Source organism: Epinephelus lanceolatus, chromosome 8 (genome assembly GCF_041903045.1).
Source record: "Epinephelus lanceolatus isolate andai-2023 chromosome 8, ASM4190304v1, whole genome shotgun sequence".
Lineage (NCBI taxonomy): Eukaryota > Metazoa > Chordata > Actinopteri > Perciformes > Serranidae > Epinephelus > Epinephelus lanceolatus.
In genome coordinates, this window is record NC_135741.1 from 20,709,941 (window position 1) to 20,730,908 (window position 20,968).

The 20,968-nt window shown below is 39.4% G+C and overlaps 1 protein-coding gene across 1 annotated transcript; it reads right to left on the minus strand.

The window, feature by feature from the left end:
* Positions 1-716: 716 nt before the first annotated feature.
* Positions 717-15,246, minus strand: LOC144464149 (deoxynucleoside triphosphate triphosphohydrolase SAMHD1-like). The gene is made up of 14 exons (XM_078169984.1): positions 15,090-15,246; positions 14,758-14,873; positions 14,041-14,111; positions 12,323-12,472; positions 11,307-11,407; positions 11,003-11,111; positions 10,813-10,904; positions 10,561-10,676; positions 9,704-9,837; positions 7,982-8,059; positions 7,738-7,842; positions 7,461-7,598; positions 4,350-4,396; positions 717-2,283 (listed from the first exon to the last, which is right to left on the minus strand). The coding sequence occupies exons 1-14, from the start codon at positions 15,221-15,223 to the stop codon at positions 2,214-2,216; spliced, it is 1,461 nt and encodes a 486-aa protein (XP_078026110.1). The 5' UTR covers positions 15,224-15,246; the 3' UTR covers positions 717-2,213.
* Between the last annotated feature and the right edge of the window lie 5,722 nt (positions 15,247-20,968).

Sequence of the window (20,968 nt, forward strand, 5' to 3'; positions counted from 1 at the left end):
TGTATTATGTATCAGTAGTTTTTTTTTTTTTTTTTTTTAAAGCAGTACTTTTTTCTCTATGGGTTCTTCAGATGTTGGCTACCTCTAATTATGTGTCCATTCCTCAATTACCCTCAGATCAAAAGAATTGAAAGGTTTTTTGATAAAAATGAATCCAAGTTGTGAGTATTGTTTTAACAGGACTGTGTCGGTATGCCAGGTGCTGTAATCCTCAAGTGACAAACTCTCTTTCTCTGATGCACGGAGCTGATGTGTCTGTCAGAGCTAGATCGCATGACTGATTCATAATTAATATGTTATCTGAAGCCAAAGTTTTATACAAGTAATATTCATACTGATTTAAATAAACAATTTGATTGTATTTTCCAATCTTTGCTGATTAACAGTTTTGTGTGAAAGAAATGAAAGGCCTGTCCCAAATATAGGCCTGTTGACTTCAATGATTTAAGCAAATAGTAGCCTGGGCTATTAAATGAAGTTCTACAGTATATACCTTATTGAATTTTAAACACTCCCTAACACTTAAAGCACTGAAAGATTTCATTTTTTCATTAACATCCTTGAGGCTTTTTTTGCTTATACAGCATTTAACAATTTGTCCACAGAAGATTTTTCTTTGATGACACATTGTTGAAACATTTAGCAGACACATAATCATCAGCAGAAAAACACCAATGTATGATGTCATCTGGGGGTGGATAAGTGAAACTGCACAATGACGAGAGAAAAAGAGTTTTATTTCAAACAGACAGGCATAATCTGTTATCAACCCATGTCAATAGGAATACAGTTGAAAGGCTCTAATAACCTTTGGTAGGTTTCTCTTTACAGACCCATCACATATTAAGAATCTGATACATTTTCACACCATTAGCAAAACACAACGATGGTTACATCAAAGAAAGCAAAGTGAGCTTTAAGGTATGACTACAGTGAGAAATAGTGATATATAATGCCATCATAATAGTAATCCTAATTATTTTATTTCATATTGACAGATTAAACACTAAGTGCTTCCCAAGAGCCTGTTTTCAAAGATTGAAGATGTGTGTGAAGTGTCCACATTTTAAAATAGCTTCTTTGCATCTCCATATTTGAAACATTGTCTACGGCTACATATACAGTCTGCAGAGACATGGATGAAAGCTTGACTTGACTGGTTAGCAGAGACAACTGCAGGGCAGTAAATCTAGTCTGCATTTGTAGCGCCCTCTAGTGCTCGATTTGAATGAGATTTTCAGGGTATGTTTGAGGTACCTGCACTGACATTCCTGAAAGTGTCCTAATGATTGGCCTATTTCTGTGCTAAGCCGCGCCCACTCAAAGTTTATTGGTTAGTTGTACAAACTGGACCTACAGTTTAGGAGGAGATGTCATAAATAGGTTTGAAAAATATTGAAAATGGCAGAAAATGTAGTCAGGCAGATAGATGTCTATGCCAAGTTCCATGTAAGTCGGACTTATGGTATAGGGGACTTTTCAAGTTCAAAATTTTTACCTTAAATTATGGCGCCCCAGTTTGGCTTATTGGGATCATATTTGTTGAGCAAGATTTGCACCCAACTTCCAGTCATAAGAGAAAATTGAATGTGTCTTTCAGCCCTTTGGCTATAATGATAAATGCAGTAGGTGAGCAAAGATACAGTAAAATGACCAAGTTGCAACCACAACACCAAAAACAACCTCTAATCAAAAATCACTCAAAGTCAAACTAATATCTGATCTGATTACCACATTAAGTCACACGATTAACATCAAAACCAAACACCTTTAGATATGTCATGTCCCTAAAACTCAGATTATATGTTCACTTTCACTCCAGTGCACATGTTGGTAGTGCTTTACAGCTTGCCCTGATCAGAGGGAATACACAGAGAATGCATAAAAAAGAATAAATGTGATTGATAGGAGACTAAAACAATTCCCTAAAATATACTGCATACATACTCAGTTTCAGACAAAGACAACTGATTTGTTGACAGCTGAATTACACAATGGCAGTATAGTATTGTGGTAGTGTGACATATACTGCTGCAGCTAGAGTCTAAAATAAAGCTGATTATAAGTGCTGATTATAAGTACTTCAGGGTCCTCAAGGTTTACACGTTGCTGTGTTAACATGCTCACCTTACAGAACATTTAAATCATTTTCAATCATTTTTAATCATAATAAACCAGTGATGTCAGGGAGTGTTTGCCTTCTTTTTTCAGTTTTAATTTCCATCTGCCAAAACTTGTTCTCCCTCTGGGTTTTGCTGTGGTGCTTCTTGGCCTTCCCCCTGCCTGTAAAAAAAAAGACATTAATATTAACATGAGCAGTGCACTGAGATATCAACTTCATCATCACTGAAGCAGGGCACTGTACTCAGGGGTTAAAGTGGGGCTTGGCCTGGTGGGGAAGCCCCCAAATCCATAGGAGCAGTGTAGTGGAGAAAAATGATTCATCTCAAAATAACTGCCAAACTGATTTGTACTGTCACCTGCGGTGGACTTGTTTTCTTTTTCAACAGGCTTTATGATCCTCTGACCTTCTTGGTACCTGACCCTATTTTATAGGCCTCTGCTCGAAAATTGCATATCCATAATGAAATGAATATATCTCTGCAACCACAAGGTCTATTTGAATACTTCTGGTGTCATGGTAAAGGGCACACTTGTGAGATTTGTTAAGATGTGTAAATATCAGTATATGTGTTATATGTGAAGAGTAAATGAAGATGGCACACAGCACAAATGAAATATTTTGAGGTTCGCCTAAAAAAAAAAGAAGCATTTTTAGGATGAGTATCCCTTTGGCATGATGCAGCAGCAACAGCAGCAGCAGCAGCAGCTCTAAACCTCTATTAAATCATATAGCTCAATATGTGAACATTAACTCTGCAAAGGCTGATTCTGATAAAGTGAAGCAAAACAACATTAGAGAGGTTATAGTACAGAAAATTCAGGTGAGCTCTCCAAAATTGCATCATGTTTGCATGCGATTTTTGTCATGTACAATCCTATTTCTTTCATTTTTGTTTCTGTAAATCCCTACTGATGTTTAGGGTATACACATACAACTGTCTGTTTCATTTTTTTACTCTGTTTCCCACTCCAAACTGACCAATATGCACCTACTACTGTACATTTGAACCTGTTTCTATTCTGAGATTTGGATGCCCGTAATTCCGCGACGGCTTGGCCGATTTGAGTGATTGACACCTCGTTTGATTCGTTAGAGCCAATAGAATGACGCCATACCCACCAAAACGAGACTGACAGCACTGTAAGCCAATCAGAGTCAGCAGAACGCGCAGTGGGGAGATGTCGGCTGCTGTGTGTGGTCATTGTTTTTGTTCCCCCGGAACCTTTTTTTCCGCCCGGATTCATTTGAATGACTGACAACTTTCGGTAGTACGCGAACGGAGCGTGAATGAACAGCAGAATGCGCATTTTACGGCGAAATTAATAAGCTAAGAGCCATATTACAAATATATTTTGGCAAAGAGATTTCTGTTGTTGTTGTTCTTTGGGCTGTAGCTCTGTGATGGTTAAAGGGAGAGTGATTTGGAGTATACATGTGGAAAGAGTGGAGTCTCAGCTTTCATTTGAGATGAATGGTGTGTGTTTTGAATAACATGTGGTCGAGTTGGAGCCCGAAATATACCGAGTGCGTTGGGATATCGATGCTGTTTGGAGTTAGTTGTTGTTGTTGTTTATTTAGTTGATGTTAAAACTGAGTTTGGGGCATGTAAAAAGTTTCTTTACAGCCTTGTAGCTGAGGTTCTGCTGTTAAATTTGATGGGCAACATCACTATATTCTTCTGATCAGTGTATTGATACCCCCCAGTTGGGGGACTTTAGGGCTCAACAGGTTTTAAGGCTGCTGTGGCTCTGGGCTGCATTCTACAATATAGGTATCAGCAGAGTTTACATGGGCTATCATTCAGTCAGGGCTGCTTTCCAAACCTTAGCCACAGCATCAACATGCAATTTGGCAAGTGATACTAAAGAGCGTCATCAGCTTAAATTCAAATTGATGACTGCTACCCTTGACCCAAGCTAACAGTGAGCATGGATACCAAAGCCTGTCCTGCATCAGGCCACATTAGTCCATTACTGTGAACTTTACCACAATACTGCAAACTACACAGTTACATAGCCTGTGTTTGTCCTAACTATCCAGTATTCTCACACAGACTCTGAATAACTCAAAAATGATTATCATTCATTCGTTGTTTTAACATCATTAGTTAACCTGATAACAAAATATTATGTGCATATCCACTGCTTGATAAAAAAAGATCATGAAAGAGTTACATTACTTATGTAAGCTTTAAATTTCCTCCACTTTATCTGAACATTCTTACCCGTGAGGATCTTCTGCCGGCCCCCTCTGTGCTCTTGTTCTCTCCATCTTTGAAAGAGAAGTTATCACACATTAGCATTAATAATATACTTTCTAATATGAGGACACTTCATGCTTCTCATGATATGATGCTGACAGGGAGGGCAGACAGACCAGGGGAGGAGGGACCTTGTAAGGGGTTTGTGACAGTCATTGCCAGCACGGCTGAACTAGACTATAATTAGTGTCCCCCGGCCGTCTGTGGCAAGTGCTGCTTGCGATGTCCATCAGAAACCCCCTTAGCAGGGCCTAGGGATGGGCGATACTAAACGTTTAAAATACTAACACCACTATCCTGACACCAAGCAAATAAGTCTACATATTGATGAGAGTGTAGCACCTGTGGCACAACCCTTGAGACGGGTGCCCTTCCATCTAAAGAAAGCAGTAGAGAAAAAAATAAATCAGCTGCTAGAAATGGACATTATAAAATAAGTAGATCTGCCCACACCATGGGTGAATCCTGTTGTACTCGCCCCAAAAGCAGCAGAAGGTGACATCAGAATGTGCCTCAATATGAGAAGAGCAAATGCAGCCATCATCAGAGAGATACCTGATTCCCACAGTGGACAAGCTTTTACAAGGAATGAATGGATCAGCCATTTTCAGAAAACTGGACCGAAAGTGGGGCTACCACCAGCTGGAGCTCACACCAGAGTCAAGAGACATCACTATGTTTGCAGTGCATACAGGTACCTCTAGGTTAGTCTCGCCACCAGACAATCAGAGATCTCCGCCTTCTGATAGTCTGGGGACACTCCTTTCTAAAGTGTGTTTAACACACTGGAGAAAACGGCCGGCAACAAAGCACCGCCTCTTGCATTTTTGAAAAGGACACGCCCTCCCGGAAATGTGCGCTCCCCCTTTTCTCGTCCGCCAATGCCAATGTATTGTTCGGCCGGACGGATGAGTCATGGCCTTGTAAAAGATTATGTTTGTTTCTTTTAGTTGGCGAGAATGTCGCCGCAAACGCAACAAACATCCACTAACTTTGAGGGCATTTTCTGCGAGCGCAGCTGAGCCATTTTGTACCGCTACACGTGTTTCTAGTCGGACTATGTGTACGAGCACAAGAGTTCAGCGAGCCACAGATGGACCGCGCTGCAGATTTACTATCGGTTCTGCAACGTAGGGAGTTTTTGTAAACTCTGAAATTGTATCCGTCCATCTAAACACAAAATCAGGGAGAAAGACATCAGTCTTTAGTTAAGCAAAGCGTCTAAAGACTGACTTGTGAGTCTACCTCTAGGTATAAGAGACTCATATTTGGCGTTTTCTCTGCAAGTGAACAATACCAACACGAAATTGCAACAACACTGTCTGGCATTGGTAGAGAATATCTCCGATGACATAATCGTTCATGCCCACGATCAACGACTCCATGCAGTTTTGTTAAGACTGGAGAGTTGTAGGCTGACCCTAAACACAGAGAGGTGTCAGTTTAACATGAACAAGTTAATATTCATGGGCATGCTACTTTCCAAAGAGGGCAATGGTCCCACCACAGAGAGAGTGAGAGCTGTAGCTGAGGCACAAGAACCTGAGAATGCATCGGAGGTACGCAGCTTTCTGGGCTTAGCTGGCTACAGTAGCCGATTACGTAATACCCCAGTTCACCAGCATATCAGAGCCTCTGTGGAGATAAACAAAGAAGGACACACCGTTTCACTTCGGGCCTGAGCAAAAACAAGCGTCCAAAGCGCTTAAAGAAAAACTAGCTGAGGCCGGCACTTTGGCATATTTGACAAGGATGCTCCCACCAAGGTCATAGCCAATGCAGGAACAGTCGGCATAGGAGCAGTTCTTGTTCAAGAACAGCATGCAACAATGCTGGTAATATGTTATGTAAGCAGAAGTCTGTCTGTGGCTTCATCTGAGCAGGTGAATGGCACTGTGGGGATGTAGGCACACTATCAATGAACATTTGTTTCAAATTTGAGGAAGATGCTCAAAGTATGACCATTCTACAGTGTTTTTTCCATGAAAAGATCCATGCGGAGCTCCACATGACAAGAGCGCTCACTCGGCTTCAAAACAGTACTATCAGTGATCAAACAACACTCAGCCAGCTTCAAACATTTTACCTTATTGAAATCAGGTGTGATTATGATAGCTGATGTTGTTTATGACACAGAAACACCATAAAATATCACCAAATAAAGCCATGTGAAACGTGAAAGTTGTGATCCCACTTTCTAGACGGTGTATCTCAGCCAAAAATAGTGGTACGAGTGAGACTCTTACCTTTTATAAAAGAGCTATGTGTCCACAGACGGCTCCACATAAGATCGCAAGTAATCTTTTAACTTTTCCTGTCGAAAAATGGCATGACATGACTTGTCACCACTCATCGCGATTTTGGACTTTGTGTGTTTAGGCTGCTCTGGTGCGAAATCCATAAAAAATAAAAGAAAAACAATGTTATTTTTGAAAAGCCAAGAGCTTCCTGAATCCGGCAGTACCAAACATCACATGGTTTGATGACGTAGTGCGCCTGTGAGATACCATTTAACAGAGGAGGGAGGAGCGAGGAGGGAGGGAGCAAGGACATCAGTGTCCAGGCGGAGAGGTTAAAACAAACATTTTACTATACACATTGTGAAGTGTCTAATTTCTTTCTACTCCATACAGGTACAGTAAAATATTGAAAATGTTTTTATTTGTTTGTTTGGTTTTTGACTTTGCCTTTAAAAACGCATGAAGCGGGGAGAGGTGAACAATATGAAGCAATGAAGGTTCTGGTAATAGTACTGGCAAGACTTTAAAACTACTTTCCCCCCTGTATATAAGTAATATCAATCTGTTGATAGAAATGTTATTTTATATGCAAATATTTTAATAAACTATTTTTCTTGTTTAAGTACATGGGATCTTAGGATTTTTTTTTTACCGTGGTATCGACTTTGGTATCGAGAATCGTGTAATTTTACTGGTATCGGCACCGACTACTGAATTTTTGGTATCGTGACATCCCTAGTACAGACTACAGTATCACTGCCATTTAATAGAACCTCAAGCCTGAGGGCCCCACACAGTACTTTTCTATATTTAACAGCCTAGATCCTAATATTACCCGAGGCACTGGCAACCCTCTATCTTCGCACCAGTACCCAAAGCACACACGGGCACGCTCCAGTGGCTCTTCATCAGTCTTCTTACAGTAAAACCTGATGAGCGTCTCAGAAAAGCATGTTGGGAGGAGGCTGGACACCTGACAAGAATGACAACAGCATAAACTTGAGAAAAATGCCATACTGTAACAGAGGCTGTCTTATAAAGAAATACACCCAAGGAACAAATAGCTCATGGAAAGACAGAGATGATTTTGTTGTCATTGCGTTAGTTCTGACCCGCTCTCTGGGGGTATGGAATGCTCTGGTAGGATCTCTCTTGCTGTAGAAATACACCTTTTCAATTGGGTCTTTGTCTTTCCTCCCATAGTCCATAGTACTGTCCTAAAAGAGAAGGGTTAGACAGAGCCCTATTTAACATTCACAAGTTAATTATGACAAGCATCTCACAAAATAAATCTCAATCCACAAAAGCCAAGATTGACAGAAAAGTGAAGTAAAAGTGATAAGACGAAAAACTCACTAAAACTACAAAGTCCTCTGGGTTTAGCCTGTCATCCTGAAGGTCACTAAGCAATGCCTCTTTCCACCTGGGAAACATCTTTTTAAGGAGGGAGGATAAAAGATGACAAGTGGGAGGGGCAAGAGGTTTGAGTTATAGTCCATCTTGACAACACACAGTAAGGATATGTCCACATTAGAAATTTAAATTAAAAAAACATATTTTTGTTTCTCATTTTTGGCCATCTGTCCACACTGAAACGTGATCAGTTATTCAAAGGTTCAAAACGCTATTCAGAGTATATAAATCTTAATATGAATATTTTACTGTGTATGGGGAAAATGGAGCTTTTGCAAAATGATGATGTAAGCTGGGGGCTGTCATCCATGAGAGCAGTGCGCCATCCAGACAATCTACAGCACAGACATGCTAGAGTTAACTTGTAAGTCATATCAACACGTTCACATCCCAACTTTTCAAATACCGCCGCTTTGTAAGTGGATATACGTGTCAAAATATGACGCACTAGGTACCCTCATGCGCCTGTTTTGGTAGTAGGGCGTAGTGCCATTACAAACTGCTGCCAACATATCACCATGAAAGGTGCTTCTGTGCGTCGGTCTCTGATGCCAAAGTCACTGACAAAGCGGCAGTATTTGGCGAGCTAGGAGGGAGAACAGGCTATATCTTCACAAAGGCAGTAATTCCGAGCATGTTTTGATTAAGTATCTAAATAACAATATTTGCAAAGTGAATGTGAAGTATAACGTGAATACTTTCTATGCCATTACTCAGAAACTGATGTTAATGATATGGAGCAATGATCAGCAGTAATGTAAACAAACGAGACCAGCTGATCAACACATGCTGCAGCGTTAAACAACTTAAAACCTCTGCTGTGAAGAAAATAAATCTGTGCTCAGTCTGTTTCACCTCAAAAATCTTGTTCCTGGTCCGCTCAGCATCTTGGCTTTACCTGGAGCTAACGGAGAGAAACCCTGCTCTCCACTGCTGGAGACGTCAGTAACAACACAGCGAAGCACCTCCCCCTCATTGTGTTACTCTTATGCAGGCTGGAGAATGTAAAGTGCTTTCAAATCAACTAAGTCATTAACTGATGAAGTTTACTTTTTAAAATAAAAAGGCTGCATACTAATTATAATTTGACACTATGTGAGTTACATACTGTTTCCTATGAAACGTTACAGTATGCAAATACTGGACACTGTGACGACATAAATATCCCCACAATGGATTAGCAGGAGCAACCGTAGATGGCTGCAATCTGACTGGAACTCCCTGGTTTAAAAGTTAGGGCATGGAAGCATTTCAGCCTCTATGAAGTTGAAAGAGGGATCTGGTCAAGTCACATTGTGTGCATGTAAATTCATCTGTTTATTTAATTATGGTAGTCACACAGTGGGAAAAAGAAATGATGTATAGAAATCTATAGAATTTATAGAAATACATTTTGATGCATAAAGGTGCAGCGATAATTGTATAGTAATTGTAATTGTAATAGTAATTGTGACTGATAGGAATGTGTTGCGCTCCACATGACATCCAGGTACAATACCCATAGAGACATCTGCGCTCATCAACCACAAAAGGAGCACAACATCCAGTTCTGTTATAACAAAACCTGCTCTTATGATCATTGGTGTACTTATAGCTGCAGTGAAATAGATAACATGTCAAACTGAAGTGTTTTGCTGTACAGGCACAAAAACACATGGTGCACACCTTGATTTGGCTTGGTTTACACTTTGTTTCAGCCAGTAACTTGTAGTGGTTTCGAGTGATGATCCTCTGTAGAATCTCCCTCGCCTCATCCAAGCCCTGATCGGAGGAGTTGAGTATTTGGTTAAAGACACAATCTACAGGACAAACAACAGAGCAGAAGACAGATCAGTTAGAACAAACCAAAGACAAGGTCACAAAATCATTCGTAGTGTTTCACAAATAAACAACTGACGCTGTAAACTAAGAGGTTTAACTCACCAATATATCTGATAAAATTACTTCTGCTTAATGAAAAAACATGAATAAACCTGAGCAAGTTTGTTCTGCTCTCAATTATTTGCTAAACCCAACTGTCTGATCATAGCTTAGCAACATTAGCTCGGCATGGTGAGTTTTTGAGCCCATAAAGACGATCTTTGTCTCACTCGAGGGTCAGACGTAAGATTCGTCCATGTCTTTGTGTTAGTTTATAAATAGTGGTGGCCTTGCTTGCTAAGCTGTTATTGTTGTAACTAAACTGCTAAAGTGCACAAATAAAGTGGGTCGGCTGTAAGACATGATGTCAGCTGATGACATGATGTGTGCAGGTAAGTTGCCTAACTGAGCCATTTACCACCAAAATTCTTAGAATAATTCAGACAATTGTCAGTGTTTCATATCATTTATGTTAGTAAATAAAAACAATCGAACACAGGAAGTAATACTGACAGGAGTCTGACAGAATATGTTTGGACAATTCAGAAGACATGTAGTCTTTGTTGAACATGGCACAGATGGTGGTTTGTGTATCCTGCCCACTCCTCCCTCTGCATTAATGTTAAAACACAAGCTTACAGCACACAGTGGTATCTACAGACCTGTCAGCTTGGTGTAGGCCTCCATGTTATCTTTGGCTGTGGAGAGAGTGAACATCTCCTCTTCTGAGCCTTCAATCTGGATGTGCTCGTCTGCTTGTAAAAAGGCCTCTGCAATCCTGGATAATCATATTCAACATGTGATCACCTAATGTATATTATACAAGAGAGTCAATTGTATGAAATAAGCTACATCATACAGCAGACAAAGCAAAATGTTGTTTCAGTAGAAACCTGAGAAGGGTCAGTACTTACATGAACTCCATGATCTTGTTCACACTGTGCTGGTAGGCTCTTCTGTGGAGACTGTACCTTGTGTGGAACATGTCATACAGATTGTTCACCTCCTATTAAAAGAATTACATGTATTTTAGTAACATCTAATCATCTGAACAGATTGTTGTTTTAAAATCCGATCAAAAAGGAGATGTAGCAAAGTCAGCACCTTGTCCCTAGAGCAGATGTGCCTCTGCCCGTCCATCTCACACACCCTGGCAAACTTAAAGTAGCGGAGATGGTCAAAGTTGTTCCGGATGCCCAGGTGGTGGCAGTCCCTGAGAGGAGACAGTAAAGAAATGTGTGAAGAAAATAGGCTTTTTATGCAAAACTAATCAAAGCACCCTGGAGATTGCTCCATACTGTTAAAATCAGGAGAATGTTGTAATTGTTCTGGGGAAATAACACATAATAATTTATCACTCTGCATCACAAAGTGAATTTCTCTTCAGTAGCTGAACAACAAGCCTCACCTGGCAAAGTAGTCAAACTTGTCCACATCAATGTCATTTGTTTTGTTGGCCACAATTTCATAGAGGAAGGACTTGTCCTGTGGACGGCCTTCATATGGCCACTGCAGAGATGACAGCACATTGGTGGCAATAGACACTGGCTGCTGTGGTAATAATGATACTGAATGATTTCAAACAGTTTACACAGGCAGGACTGATGTTCTGCACCTTTTAGTCAGTTCAGATAACTCTGTATGCCCCTTAAGGAGTGATTCCTGAGGCAGGCACAGTAAAAAGAAACATACAACAAGACATATAAGGAGAAATACATGACAGACAACCAGTGACCATGTGGTAAAGAAATACAGTCCACAGCACAACATTAGTACCAAACATACCAGGATGTTCTACTACATCCTGTCCGATTTTGCAGTATGCAAGCCAGCATGCTTTTCTGGCTACTCTGACCCACAATCCTCTGCGTACGTCGAATTGACTGAGCCACAAACACATGACAGCTTCACACCTCGTTAACACCTGTTTGTCAGCTGACTGACAGCTGTCAGAAGGTGCAATGACAGATGACAGCGCTTTTAACCAGTGGAACAGGAATAATAGGAAAATTAATTGTTGAAGTAAACAAAATAATCATCAATATTAGAAACAACAATTGGACATAACGACGGAAATAACAGTTAAATAGAACTGCAGATTTAATGTCACTGTTGCAAATATAATATGTTAGAATCTACAATCTGTGCAGTCATAACTTTTGAGTTCAACTAGACATATTTCAGAGTAACAACAGCAGAGCTCTACGGGTTGATCTCCATCTCTGGCGAACTTGGTGAGTGGCGTTTGTTGTATCTCCAAGGTAACGGATATAAAAGCAAGACGGTCAAAGTTCAGGGCGTAATGTTATGAGAAAGTAGTATGTCCCGACTGTGTTCATACTGCATGCAACAGAACGTACTTTTTAGGAGCAGCTGCAGCACCTACTAGAAGTAAAAATATTAAGTATGCAATTTGGAACAAACCTCATCAACTGTCTCTGGGTCCAGTCCTACAATCATCTCTTTGATGAAGGTCTGGTCCTCAGGCAGCACCAGGCCGTACCTCTCCATCTCCTGCTGTAGGCCATTACGTTCCACTAGGTGGTCAAACATCTGTAGAGAGGCGTCCTCATGCTGCAAGATACATAGATTCATCAATATATGAGAATTAATAGCAAAAATATAGATAGATAGATAGATAGATAGATAGATAGATAGATAGATAGATAGATAGATAGATAGATAGATAGATAGATAGATAGATTGATGCTCAATAATGGGTGTTGGTGTGTAAAACCAACAACAGAGACTCTCAGTTTCATGTATTACAAATGTTTCGTGTGGGTTCATTATACCAAGGTTTGACGTTTACATTATACTGCTGACATTTATTACAGCACCAATAATTAATGTTGATAATCAACATTTTCATTGTTGTTGTTGTTCCATTGTTAAATATGTCATGTTGATGTCACTTAATTTCAGGATGCACCTATTAATAGCCTTGCTGACTGCCATTGGCCTATTAGCAAATAAGATGACATCCACCGATGGCAGTGGCTGATGTTTTCCTGTTGTACCACATCAGTAGTGACAATAGAAAACATATTTGGGATGAACAGAGATCTTCCTCGGGACGATGTCGGGATGAAAGGACAAAGTAAAGTAACCATCGACACGTCAGGTGACACACCATATTGTTTCCTTGACAATGCCACATTGTGAACAACTAATCTGTGTTTGACATCAGCAGGAGGAGAATTAGTTAACGTATTAATCACATTATGATGTGTTCAAGCTCTTGTCAGTAAATGAGTTTTGGGCAAAGGTTGTTCTCATGAGGTGTTCAAATGTGATCTTGTAAAATGTAGTGTTTGGTGAGAAACTTTAATAAATGCAGTTGTTTGAAGGAGAAATTTGTTGATGTATCAAATATGAAACAGATATTAGAGAGGGAATTTATGAAATATAGCCTAGTAAAAATGCTTTTGAAGCAGTCATTTAAAAACATGTTTTCCACATGACAGAATGTTATTTTAAAGGTTCTTTCATAAATTTGTATGAATACATTTGTGCTCATTCAAAGATAGCATAATGAAGGACTGAACAGTTTGGTTATTTTTTCATAATTAATATTATTATCAAATTGATATTTTAAACATGAGTATGAGCCCAGAATTACACAGCTGATGGATTCCTTATTTAATTGCACACATTATATATTACATAATAGGTCCAAACTTGGGTAAAGGAACATCTGTTCATAGAGGTTTAAGTATCACTTTCTTCCTGAGTCTGTGTTCTGTGCTTGGGTTCACCTTGTTGATTGTAACAGATGGAGTTTTGAAACAGGAAAGACTTGTAACTTCTCAAGCTTGCCTTTTTGATTCTTTTGATGTGAGGACCCTTACAGACTAAAAGAATATGAATAACTTACAGAGTAATAGAGGAATGGACACATGATTTGAGGTCGCCAACAACCTGGTTTTATACATCTGAAGAACTTCTATAATAAAACATGAACTGCTTGAAAACCAGACCAGGCGTCTGATTAAGACAGGTGTTTATTTAGCAAAGTGTGTAGCCACACCAGGCTAGTGAAAGGGACTGGGTGTTTAATTGAGACAAGGCTTTTAATTGAAGTTTTACAGTATTTCATATCATGTCATATGTCAGGGACAATAGAAATAACAGTTTCTCACCCTCCACTCATGTCCTGGACGTGCCTCAGGGATGAACATCTTATCATACAGATGGGAAAAGGGTCCATGTCCTAGATATGGGAGATACCATAACATAAGTCAAACTGTGAAGTGAAACATTTGTGAGTGTATCTTATCAGGCCTGTTTTATTTTAGGCTAGTATTAGAGACAGGCCTTTACTGATATTGATGATATTATAAAAATATGTTTTGTAATCTGCTGCAAATGACTGTTATTATTGTTTGCATTATTTAAAGCAACAACATACCAGTAGTCATGCCATACACACAGTTCCACTGTGTGTCTATAAAACATTAGTTTCCATCCAAATTCAGCGCTAATATGAATTTTAGAATTTCCAGAAAAATTTGAGCACATCTGTTTATGATGATTTAAAGTGACTATGATTAATAAAATCTCAGATCTTAACTGCGGACTAAAAAACATGACTATTGACTGTCTATCTCACTGATAATGAATGAGGGAGCCACCTTTTTGGTGTAGCTACAAATGTGCGCCAACACTATAACTGCCTTCCAGGAGAGACTGTCTGAAAATGCTGTTGTACATTTAAACAATTGGCTTTTTTAAACAACAAACGGCTTTTATGTGACATTTTGTGGATAGTTACACTTTCATTTCCGCTCTTATTCACACCCAGCAAATACTATTTAAAACCTGTTACATGTAATAGTGAAAAAGAGTGTGTCACTCACCCAGGTCATGGCAAAGACCAGCAATCTGCACACAAAGGATGTCTCTTTCAGTGATGAGGAGTTCTGGCTGCGTTGCACGCAGAGCTTTTGCAAGTTCTCCTGCTAGGTGCCCCACCCTTTATCCCCACATACAGAACACAACAACAAAAAACGGGTTACACAATTACCACACGAGTATCCTGCTGCAAAACTGGAAACATCAACTTTTACTATACCTATACTAATGTGTTTGCTTTGGTTGTATCAGTTATATTAGGTGCTTTTCTTCCTGCTTTGGATTGTGATTTGCTCGGGACACAAAACTGTATCTATCTGATAATATGCGGACCTACCCAATAGAGTGTTCAAAGCGGTTGTGGGATGCTCCAGGGTAAACAAAGTAAGCCCCTCCAAGCTGCTTGATGTTTCGTAGTCTCTGGAACTGAGGTGTGTCAATGATTTTGACGAGCAGTGGGTGTAACGTCATATGCCCGTGGATGGGATCATTAAACACCTGGCACAGCACATAGAACAGAAACCAAGTCCTGTTATGTTTACAAGAGTACCAGTAAAACCAGAAGCAAACATGAAGCCAAAGCTACAGAGGAATGGCTGAACAACACCCTGACAGGATCACTGAGCATGTGATAGAACAAAATACAACAAAAAAGGGACACACCTAGTTTATCTATGACCCAGGAGATTCCAGTAAAGGTACAATTAGTGAACTAGTTTGCCTTTATTGAGGGTACCTGCTGTGCAACAGCAAGGCAACTATATATGATCCGTTGTGTTTATTCTTCTTGTTCAACAGAGATTTGCCAAGCGGTCTTTATGAAAATCACAAAAAACAACATAAATGTTTCCATTCAAATGAATGGCAGATCATTAAAAAAAAAAAAAAAACACGTGAGAAGAGTTAAAATCACACCTCTTTGAGACCACACCAAACTGCTATACTTTGACATAGAAAATGTTTTAATTTAAACACGATGTGTTACCTTGTGCTGTCCTTGCTGTTCCATCTTCCAAAGCTTCCTGATACTGTGCTGGATTTTCTGGAGAAAGTGATTTCTATGGAAAAAAGAATGTACATAAGAGCACAGTAGGGAATGAGTTCAAGAAAGAAAAGTGAGGTGTGAAACAAGAATAAATCCAGTGAGGTGAGTGTTCTTGCACTGAATTACTGCAACCACCTCAAGAGAAATTTAAAATGCAACAATTAAAATACTGTTTATATACTGTATGCTGTGGCTTAATGAGGCCATGCTACTTATTTAAATTTTTAAAACTGTGTAGAAATACTTTCCGTTTTTTCTCCTTTTTCAGCTTTTAGTTTAGGTTTTTTCGTCTCAAAATAGGCTGCAATTTTTTGCTATATGTAAACTGTAAAGACTGTTTCCATATTGTGATACAATGTGAATTTACTTTGTATCAGTATATGATACAGTACACATTTGTCTGTCCAATCCAGCTGGACTAAACTCACTTCCCAGAGTCTTACCTCAGATTAAAGTTACAGTTTTTCTTCACTGTATACACACATAGAGTAAAACTATGGACACAATTCTGAAAACTTGAAGCTCATGTATCAACACCAAGACTCCAGACTGCTGAACTTTGAGCACAATTCCATTGTTTTAACTCAAGTAGAGATTTTTAAATCACATTTTTGCATAATTTAGCACACTTTGTTCACCTGAAAAAATCTGGCCTGTAAACAACAGGCCCTTATTACAAGCTGTTCTGACTCACATCTCACCTGCTCAAACACAATTAGCAAAACACACCAATCCTGTGTCAGAGCATTACAAAGGCCTCAGGTGACTTCTGCTGTGTCAGAGAAAAATGGAGCAGCAGAGAGAACGGGGAGGAAGGCCGACCAAAAAACATTTGTTGGTGTTGATACATGAGTTCCAAGTTTTCATAATTGTGTGCATAGTTTAATTTCATATGTGTATACAATGGAGAAACAGTGTAATAGCAGTCCTATATTACATTGTATTTATTATGACAAATAACTTTGCTAATTTCTACCATAATGCACAATATTTTTTTTTTTTTTGTAAAAACAGCTGCAACAGCTTGTTCTCAACAGCTAACTTATTTCGGCCAGCAGTGAGATGAAAACTAGTCATCAATTAATTTTACCAAACCAGAAAACCTACCTTTAAATTTATCCACCTATGTCCTCGTTCTTCGTCTTGTAGGTATTCGCAAGTTTCATCCACTTCCCATCAATCACAGTTCAATTCTTTGTAGCGTCCAGAGGTCGTAGCTGTGTTTGTCATTTCTGATACTGATCTGACGAGCGCTGGCTATATCAGGATAGTCACACTAATGATGTTATTGTCACAGCTCCTCCCTCCCAGGTGCCCTGCTCTCCCTCTCCTTTAGTAATTTTCCAGTCTTCCTACCTCTGCTCCCCTGAGGAGGAGCCATCCTCAGGGCCGGACAACTCACCTGCCGTGGAAGAGGAGGCTGAGATGGATGTCAGTGGCCTGCTGCAGCTCAGGAACTGTCTGTGAGACGCTACACACTGCCTTGTGTGTGTATTCTCCTTTCACCTACCTGTCGGCTCCTTGATCCATGGCCTGACTTACCTCCTGCTGGTCCCTCGTTGGCTCATCTGCCTGTCCTGTCTACTCACCTGGTCTGTGTGTGGGCTCTGGGCCTGAAGACAAACTGTGTTTCTTCATCTGCCCAAGTGCCTTCTTTGCCTGTGTTTAATTAAAGGTCATGACCAACTGTCACTGACTTTCAGAGTGCAGCATTTGGGTCCTCAATACACTCGTCATAGGTTTGAACAATACCTGTCTTTAATGTCTCCACCACACATAAGTTTGTTCACTGTCGTGATAGTAAAATTCTTTTGTGACAGATTAGACAACAAAAACATTTCAGGGCACCGACTAACAAAAGTGAAACAAAACCTGGCCATAAACGCAGCAGAGGTAGCCCTACATTGAAATGTATGGACACTGATTGTGCTAATGATTAAAGGTATGTACCTCTGGAAGAAGACAGTTGATTGTTGAGTCTCATTCCCGGGTCGTCAAACACCAATGCTTTGGGTTGGTCGTCTGGTTGAACCATCACCCCAAAGCGTCGGTATTTGACGACCTGGGAATGAGACTCAACAATCACCTGTCTTTCTCCAGAGTTACATACAGCACCTTTAAATCTCACAAATATGCACAGCTGCTTTTCATCAGAATGACATGAAATTCACAAGAATGTTGTGCAGTTACGAGGGTTTGGTGAATCGGACTTGGAGCACTCAAAGGAGCAAACTTCACAGAAGAAAAAGAGGCTCAGGATAAGTATAGGAAAATGCTCTTGCATAAGGCCCAGTGAGCCCAAGCATAAAGCCACAGCTACACAGGGATGACTTTAAAAACACGCTGATGAAATCATTAAGCACCTGGCAGAACAAAAAGTTAGACACACCTATTTAGGACCCAAAATAGTACCAGGAAAAACCACTCCCAGTTTTGTCTTCATTTTATTTGGTTATCTTCCTGCTGATGAAGCTTATCTGCATTTTTGAGAGAGCGCACAGGAGAGAAAAAGTGAGCATGAAAGCGAAAACTATTGTGGGAACATACTAATAAAAAACACAGATAAAACTGATAGTAACACTCAGGTAGTTCCCTCACAGTATGTTAAATGCACTGCTGGATTGCAGTGTTGGGCTGCAGTAACAGAGAGCAGGTGCCAGTCCTGTTCAGTTTCTCCTCCATAGTATTTACCAACCACTGCACATAGGACCAACCAATCACGTCAGAGTCACAAGCTGCAGTGTTTACAGAGCAACATGACACCACACTTTCAATAAATGATTCTGGCATATAAAACTGGTTTATCCACCTCATCAGACAGACAGAGAGTATAGCCAGAGGAAGATAAGTAAAACCGAAACTTCAATTCAATTAGGTATATACCGTAAAACTTCATTTATTTATTTTTTTGTCTTTATTTAAACTCGAAAATCATTGAGGGCAAAGCCTTCATTTACAATGACGTCGAGCAAGAAAGAGGACAATCAATAAAACAAACATATGAATACAATTAAAATAGAGTAACAACAAAATCAATTAAAAACAGGTACAAACAGAAATGAAAAGGTTTGAGACTGTGGATTTAAAATGACCAACAGTTACCAATGAATTCATTTTTTAAGTGCTGTGTAGTGTGTTCGAGGTTGATGGTGCAAAGAAGCCAAAAGCAGTTCTTCTAAGCTCTGTATGAACACGGGGGACGTAGAGTGTAAGCCAGTCATTAGTTCTAGTTTAATGTTAATGTAAATTAATGTAAGAAGGCAGCTTTCCAATAAGGGCCTTGGAAATTAACAAATACATGTGCAAATCTTGCCTCTCAGAGAGAGAGGACCACCCAACTTTTTTGTACAGGATACAGTGATGAATGTTATAAGCATCACCAGTAATGACCCTGAGTGCAGAATGGTAGACAGCATCAAGGGGTTTTAAAGTCGCTGTCGAAGCATGCCTGTACAAGATGTCACCATCATCTAAAACTGATAGAAAAGTTGCCTCAACAAGCATTTTTCTACAATGCAGTGGGAAGCAGGATTTATTCCTAAAGCCAATCTTTTGCCTTAGTTTGCTTCCCAAATTTATTACATGATTTTTGAAAGATAACATCACATCAATCCAAATGCCAAGGTATTTGTATTCCATGACTCTTTCAATATTGGTGCCACTTTTAGTTGTGATGATGAGGTTATCCAAATTAATATTATTGGCTCTAGTGAAAAACATAAATTTGGTTTTATCTGCGTCTAAGACTAACTTATGGATACTGAGTGCAACTTCTAAATCAGCAAAACAGAGTTGAAGAGATGCAACAGCAGACTGTGCAGTATCCGCAGTGCAATACAAAATAGTATCATCAGCGTACCCAGTTATAGCAGAAACAATATCATTTATATAAAGTGTAAACAGAACAAGACCAAGGACTGAGCCTTGTGGGACACCTTTTGCAATCTGGGAACCAACCAACTCTGGAACCAATTATATGCAACTTCATCAAAACCAATATTGTACCAATAAGTACCAATAGGTTTATTAAGCATGATCAACTGTATCAAATGCTTTAGAAAGGTCAATAAAAAGAGCTGCACAGTGTTTCTTATTATCCAAAGTTGAAATGATGTCATTTAAAACAAGAGTGACCGCAGTAATAGTGCTGTGCTTTTCTCTAAAACCAGATTGGGGAGTACTTCGAATAGAATGTGCTGAAAGGAATGATTTAAGTTGGACATTTACTAGAGATTCTAGTATTTTTGCTAGGCATGGCAATTTAGAGATAGGCCTATAATTGTTAAGTATAGCTGTGTCACCGCCTAAAGGAGACACAAAAGCAGCCTTCCAAACTGTGGGAACTGTACCAGATAAAACCGACAGGTTAAAAATATATGTTATGTAGCTGACTACAATTGGGGCATTTAATAACCCAGGCTACTATTTGCTTAAATCATTGAAGTCAACAGGCCTACATTTGGGACAGGCCTTTCATTTACTTTCACACAAAACTGTTAATCAGCAAAGATCGGAAAATACAATCAAATTGTTTATTTAAATCAGTATGAATATTACTTGTATAAAATTTTGGCTTCAGATAACATATTAATTATGAATCAGTCATTCGATCTAGCTCTGACAGACAGTGCATCAGAGAGAGAGTTACGACACTTGAGGATTACAGCACCTGGCATACCGACACAGTCCTGTTAAAACAATACTCACAACTTGGATTCATTTTTATCAAAAAACCTTTCAATTCTTTTGATCTGAGGGTAATTGAGGAATGGACACATAATTTGAGGTAGCCAACATCTGAAGAACTTGTAGGGAAAAAAAAGTACTGCTTGGCAACCAGACCAGGCGTCTAATTGAGACAGGCGTATATTTGTCAAAATGTGGAACCACACTGGGCTCGTAAAAGGGACTGGGCATTGGGACTTGGCTTTTAATTGGTTTTATGGTTGCTGCTTATTAAATTCTTTGAGTATTTTTTAACGACCAATACAGTTTATTTTCTTTACAACTCTGTCAAAATCATGAGATGATCCATGGCACAGGATGTATGCAGAAACACATCACCACATAATGCAATGCACACACACACACACACACACACACACACACTCACATGCACTCTTCAACGTCCAGCTATAAATAAAAAATAAAAACAGCTATTTATACATAAT